Consider the following 6,720-nt stretch of genomic DNA (forward strand, 5'->3'; position numbering starts at 1 on the left):
CATGCCCGTCTGTCGCTTAGATTCCAGTGACGGTTGACAATGTTATTGTTAATCGTTTATGATACGCGTTTTTTATGCGCTGAAAAAACAGGCGAGAACTCGAACGATCGAGTTTTTGTTGAAAATAAAGTTTTCGAGAAGTTTCTCGACGCCCGTTACTTTTGAATTTTCGGGTTTTATAATAAGAAAAATGCTGATTTTACTTTACTCGAATTTTCATATCGGTGATAATTTATGAATTTCGAACATCCCGCCCGCCTCGTCATTATATGACGAAAGTTGTAAGTGTGCGCGGATGCGGACAGGTGTCGCGTACCGTTCTATTGATGAGCCATTGATCGTGATATATGACTGGAATGCGTGACGTCATTTGAAGACACGTGTTGATTAGTTTGATTGAGCTTTTCGCGAGAGTGAGTAATGCGGTGTTTGGTGATGAAATGAACAGAATGATACAGTGCAGTTTTCGCGAGTGCAGTGATTGTTAAGTGTTGTGATGTGTAGTGCAGTGATGAGTGAGCATGAGAAGAGAACGAAAATGATATCGCGGTTTAAGGATCGAACTCGGGTACGAGTGTGTGAATGTGACTCAGCGCGGCGCAATTTTCGGAAATTCGCCGCGTGCGAATAACACGCAAATGAGGTGTGACAACGTGCGGGCTCACGAATCCGAGTGCGATGAGGATGTCTTGGTGTCGGTTCCTGGCAGAAGGATGATCTTCGCGAGTGGCCGGGTCAGTTCCGAAGATGCCGTGCGAATGGTGACTACGCGGGTGATCCCGTCGTCTCCGGGATGCAGTGCCGTGATGCGGGCAAGTGGCCACCTGGTCGGGGGGGTGGTCTCGGATCGGAGCAGGCACAAGTCGCCGACGCTGGGGCCGGTCTCGTTTTTAAGCCACTTTGGGAGTGTCGCCAAGGCGTTGAGATACTCGCGCGTCCAACGTTCCCAGAAGTGGTCGCGCATCTTTTGCAGAAGTTGCCATCGAGACAGCACGGTGTCCTTCTCGGCGGTGAGCGACGGCCCTGGAACGGCCAAGAGGGGAGCGCCGATCAAGAAGTGCCCCGGGGTGAGTGCCGTCAAGTCGTCGGGGTCGTCTGTCAGCGGCTGCAAAGGGCGTGAATTGAGGCACGCCTCCACCTCTGAGAGAAGGGTCGCCATTTCTTCATAGGTGAGGGTGGCGTCGCCGATGACTCTGCGGAGATGATGCTTCGTGGACTTGACGGCCGCCTCCCAAAGCCCGCCGAAGTGTGGTGCTGCCGGGGGGTTGAACCTCCACCTCACGCCGTCGGAGGCTGTTACGTGAGCTATCCGACGGCCGTCGGAGGATGAGGCGCGAAACATCTCCCTCAGTTCCCGGTCCGCTCCGACGAAGTTCGTACCGCAATCGGAGAAGACTTCAGTGCAGAGGCCTCGCCGGGAGACGAAGCGGCGGAAGGCGGCCAGGAACGCCTCGGCCGTATAATCGGTGACCGCCTCCAGGTGAACTGCTTTGGTGCTGAGGCAGACAAAAACTGAGATGAAGCCCTTGCTTGCCCGGTGGCCTCGGCCCCTGCTGGTCCGGATGAGGATCGGGCCGGCGTAGTCGACCCCGGTGCGTAGAAACGGGCGTGCAGGTGTCACCCGTGCTCGCGGAAGGTTGCCCATCAGAGGTTGTGGTGCGACGGCTCTCCATCGCGTGCAGACAACGCATCGGTGGATTGCCCGTTTAACGACGGCTCGACCTCGTGGGATCCACACGCGTTGGCGAAGTAATCCAAGAGTTAGCTGCACTCCACCATGTAGGCTCCGTCGGTGGCAAGAATCCACCAGCAGGCGGGTCAGATTGGATCCCGGCGGTATGACGATGGGATGCCGCTCGTCGTGGGACAGGATGGCGTGTTTGAGACGCCCTCCGACCCGCATCACGCCGCTGCCGTCGAGGAACGGATTTAGCCGTGTGAGCGGGCTTCGTGGTGGCAAGGCACGACCTTTGCCCAGTGCTGTGAGCTCGCTGTGGAAGTGCAGTGTCTGAGCGACGCGAACCCAGCGGAGAAGAGCGTCCTCGATCTCGTGAGGGTCGAGCGAGAGTGCGGTGCGAGCGCTGTCGCGTGTCCTCCGGATTCCTGGTCTCCGCCATCGAAGGCACCACGCTGTCACCCTGAGGAGCCTGTGCAGTGATGAGAAGCGTAGCAGGAAGTCTGGTTCGGAGATGACCTCGACGGCGGCCGCGAGTGAGGCGACGGTTCTTTGCTCCGGCAAGTCGGCATCCGGCAGGGCGCCGTCGTCACTTGGCCACCTTGCTTCGTCCTCTTGGAGCCAGGATGGTCCAGTCCATCACAGGCGATGACCGACCAGGTCGCTGGGCAGGACTCCTCGGGAGGCGCAGTCAGCTGGGTTGTCCTTGCCCGGCACGTGTCGCCATTGCGCCTCGGGTAGTCGCTCCTGGATTTGCGACACTCTGTTGGCCACGTAGGTCTTCCAGCGGGACGCGTGGCCGTGGATCCAGTGTAGTGTGACCTTGGAGTCTGACCAGAGGAAGACTGGAGCTGAGGACAAACTCAACAAAGTGCGCGTGTGAAATACGAGGTTTGCCAGAAGGGCAGCCGCGCACAGCTCGAGCCGCGGCAACGATACGGGCTTCAGGGGGGCGACCTTGCCCTTTGCGCTCAACAAGTGAAGCGAAGTGCCCCTTTCAGTGGATGAGCGGAGGTACACTACGGCGGCGTATCCTCGCTCTGATGCGTCGGCGAACCCGTGAAGTTCGACGCGTGACTCAGGATCGTCGCTGCCAAGCCAGCGAGATATCCTGATCTCATTGAGGCGCGGAAGTTGCGAGAGCATAGTCCTCCAAGCTAGTGCGTCCGCCGCTGGAAGAGGAGTATCCCAGTCGAGTTTCCGGAGCCAGGCGGACTGGATCAGGATTTTGGCCCGCATTGTGACCGGAGTGAGCCAGCCCAGCGGGTCAAACATCCGAGCGGTTTCGGACAGGACTAGTCGTTTCGTGAGTTCGTTATAGTGCCGTGCTCGTTCCGCGAAAGTGAAGTAATCACTGGCCGGGTGCCAGTGAAGTCCGAGTGTCGCGTGACTCTCGTGCGACCACGAGTGAGGTGCGCGGGTGAGCCGGTGCTCGAGTGGAACTCCGTCCAGGATGGTGAGGCTGTTGGCGGCCCATTTTCGAAGCGGAAACCCGCCCGCCATGCAGAGGCTGCGGAGCTCCCGTTGGACCACGGTGGCCTCCGAGAGGGTGCTCGCGCCAGTCACGACGTCGTCCACGTAGGTATCGCGGCGCAGCGCGACAGCTCCTTGCGGAAATCGATGACCTTCGTCGTCGGCGAGCTGGTGCAGGGTCCGTATGGCGAGGAATGGTGCGCACGCCAAGCCATACGTGACCGTTCGTAGGCGGTACTCGCGGATGTCGTCGGCGGCACGGTGCCGCCAAAGTATACGCTGGTGCTCGCGGTCGTCCGGGTGGATGAGGATTTGGCGGTACATTTTCTCAATGTCCGCCACAAACACGTAGCGGTGCCAGCGCCAGCGTAGAAGCACGTCAGCAAGAGCTGGCAAGAGATTGGCGCCAGTCAGTAGATTGGCGTTAAGCGACGTGCCGGTGGTTGTGAGCTGGGAGCCGTTGAATACGACCCTGAGTTTGGTGGTGGTGCTCGTTTCACGCAACACTCCGTGATGCGGTAAGTAGCACTTGGCCGTGTCCGTTTCCTCGGATGAAGTGTTTACCGTCTCCATATGTTGCAGGTCGTCGTATTCCTGCATGAAGTCGTGGTAGAGGCCGCTGAATCGAGCGTCCTTGTCGCAGCGACGCTCCATGGCGTGGAGCAGGCGTTCGGCCGGCCGGCGGGTTTCCAGGAGCAAAGGCGGAGCGCCGGAGAAGGGGAGCCTCACGACGTAGCGGCCCGCGTCGGTGCGTGTGTGCTCGCGGACGAAGATGTCCTCGCATCTCCTTTCTTCAGGGGTGAGAGCGACGGGAGTAGCGGGCTCCTTTTCCTGCTCCCAGAAAAGCTGCACCAGGTCGGTCAGCTGGCGGTCTACCGTGCATTGATGTGCGGCGTGGCCTCCCTGGGTGGTGACTCGGTGACCGCCCGATAGGATCCACCCGAGAGAGGTCTTCTGAGCGATGGGCTCATTCTGGCTTCCCTTGCGGAGTCCTTCCTGGAGGATGGCGGAGTAGGCATCTGCGCCGAGCAGAATCTCGATCGGATCTCGATCCAGATATTGTGGGTCGGCCAGGGGGAGACCGCGTATGTGAGGCCAGGTGAGGCTGGATCGCACGACGGGCCCCTGGTATGCCGAGAGACGCGGAAGGATATACGCCTGAACCGAGAGCGCTGCTCCAGTGATCGCCGAGGAAAGCGTCATCGACAGCCGTCCGCGGGTTGCTCCGGATGCTCCTCCAATGCCGGCAATTCTCATAGACGAGCGGTTCCGCGGCAGACGCAACCGCTGGGCCAAAGTCTCAGCGACCAGAGAGACCTCGGATCCTTGGTCGATCAGCGCTCGGACGTCGTGCGGTCTCCCCAGGTGGTCCTTGATAGCGACCCGAGCGGTAGCGAGGAGGATCGCCTTGCGGTCCGACGCGACGGGTGTGGCGGACAACGAATTCGCTCCGTCGGACTGGACGTACGCGTCGTGTAGTAGTGTGTGATGCCGTGCTTTACAGGAGAAGCACGTCTTGACCGACTGGCATTTTGCCAGGAAGTGATTCCCGAGGCAATTAAAGCAAAGCTTGTTCGCTTCTACAAGGTTCTTTCGTTCTGGCGCGGTCTTTGCTTTAAACGTCGCGCACTGCATAACTGAATGTTTTTCCTTGCAGACGGCGCAAGTAGAGGAGTCGGACGCGCGCTTCACGAAGTGCGACTTCGCGGACCGAGAAGCCTCTCCAGACTTTGCGACGGTAGCTGGCTGCACGGCATTGAGTGTGAGGACTTGCTTCGCGATGAAATCCATAAGGATTTCATTGGTCGGTGGGTCGACGGAATCGCGGATGGAAGACTCCCACTGCATCCTGGTTTGCGGGTCGAACCTCTCCACAAGGAGGTAATTAAACAGATCCATACCATGTGTGTCTATCGGCCTGTCAATGCTCTCCTGTGCATTGATGGCGGTTGTGGCGGCGTTGTAGATTCTGCTGAGTTCGTCAGCGGTCGCGGCCTTCATTTTTGGCACGGCGGTGTACGCGGCGAAGTTGGCGCGAATGAGCTCCCGCTTGTTCTCGTAATGAGCACTCAAAATGGACCACGCTCGCTCGTAGTTGCCCCCGACAATTGGCAACGATCTAATCAATTTTTCCGCAGGACCTTGCAAGCTCGTACGGAGATAATGAAGCTTTTCCACGTTGGAGATGGACGAGTTGCTCCCGATGATTGACTGGAAAATGTCGCGGAACGCGGGCCAATCTCCGTATGCGCCCGAGAACGCCTGGAGTTTAATTCGCGGCAGCGAAGTTTTGAGCGTCTGCTCTTGGTGAGTCTCGGTCTTGGGTGCGGTGAACGATTCACCCTTGAGCTTATTTGCGTAGTCCACCAGCATGCTTCTTTGCGTCACGTAAGTGGTTTCCGCGATATCAATAAAATCAGCTTTGGCGTACTCACTCTCAAGATATTTATCTTTCAGCGCCGCTACGATGAGATCATGATGGGTCTCGAATCGGGTCCACAAAGTCTCAAGAATGCGGAGGCGAGCCTGGATTGCTTCGGCGGTGATGCTCGAGACGCCCATCTTGCGCAGATTGTCCACGGAGCGAGACATTCGCCCGTGGATGTCGTTCTGCGCTTCCAACAACGCCTTCAGATCGGTACTCATTGTAATCGTCTTTTTGCACAGGTTCGCGCACTGGATGTCACGAGAACTTCACTCACGAACTGCGGATGCGGATGGTGATCCGGCTCGAAGGACCAGAAAATGTTCGCGAATGAAAGAGTTTGAGCGGAAAGCGCGTTCCGAAGAATTTTTCGACAGGACACCACACACTTGTATGCAACGATAAGACACGACACGTATATTTTTGTATTTTTTATGAAGTTTTATTTTAACGAAACACAATAAAATAAAGAAAGTTTTACACAAAATATACTTGGTTTCAGACACTGATGCGAAGCGAGAAAATCGGAAAGTCCGAGTGAGAAAGCGGTCGTGTATGAGAAGCGGTTGTACGAAGCGGTTTTACAGTGCAAGCGGTTTAGCGGAAAAGTGCGAGACTTTGACTGTGTGGGGTCCATGCGCTGGGCCCTTTATATAGCGGACTTGATTTTTGATCCCGTTATAGCGTGGACCAATTAATTTCGGAAATTGGCGGTGACCTCAGGGCGCCGCTCGTGATTGGCCGCCGATGAGGTCATGAATTAATTTTTTAACTATTGCCATGCGCACGATCCTTTTCGATCAGCTGATTGGCGATCAGCTGATCGAAAAGGATCGTGCGCATGGCAATAGTTAAAAAATTAATTCATGACCTCATCGGCGGCCAATCACGAGCGGCGCCCTGAGGTCACCGCCAATTTCCGAAATTAATTGGTCCACGCTATAACGGGATCAAAAATCAAGTCCGCTATATAAAGGGCCCAGCGCATGGACCCCACACAGTCAAAGTCTCGCACTTTTCCGCTAAACCGCTTGCACTGTAAAACCGCTTCGTACAACCGCTTCTCATACACGACCGCTTTCTCACTCGGACTTTTCGATTTTCTCGCTTCGCATCAGTGTCTGAAACCAAGTATATTTTGTGTAAA

General features: G+C 56.6%; 1 protein-coding gene across 1 annotated transcript; it reads right to left on the minus strand.

Moving 5' to 3' along the window:
- Positions 1 to 661: 661 nt before the first annotated feature.
- Positions 662 to 5,794, minus strand: LOC105250539. Its single transcript, XM_025409618.1, has 2 exons — positions 2,333 to 5,794; positions 662 to 2,287 (listed from the first exon to the last, which is right to left on the minus strand). Exons 1-2 carry the CDS (start codon positions 5,792 to 5,794, stop codon positions 662 to 664), a joined length of 5,088 nt encoding a protein of 1,695 aa, XP_025265403.1.
- Positions 5,795 to 6,720: the final 926 nt, after the last annotated feature.

Source organism: Camponotus floridanus, unplaced genomic scaffold, assembly GCF_003227725.1.
Source record: "Camponotus floridanus strain SB8 unplaced genomic scaffold, Cflo_v7.5 scaffold271, whole genome shotgun sequence".
Lineage (NCBI taxonomy): Eukaryota > Metazoa > Arthropoda > Insecta > Hymenoptera > Formicidae > Camponotus > Camponotus floridanus.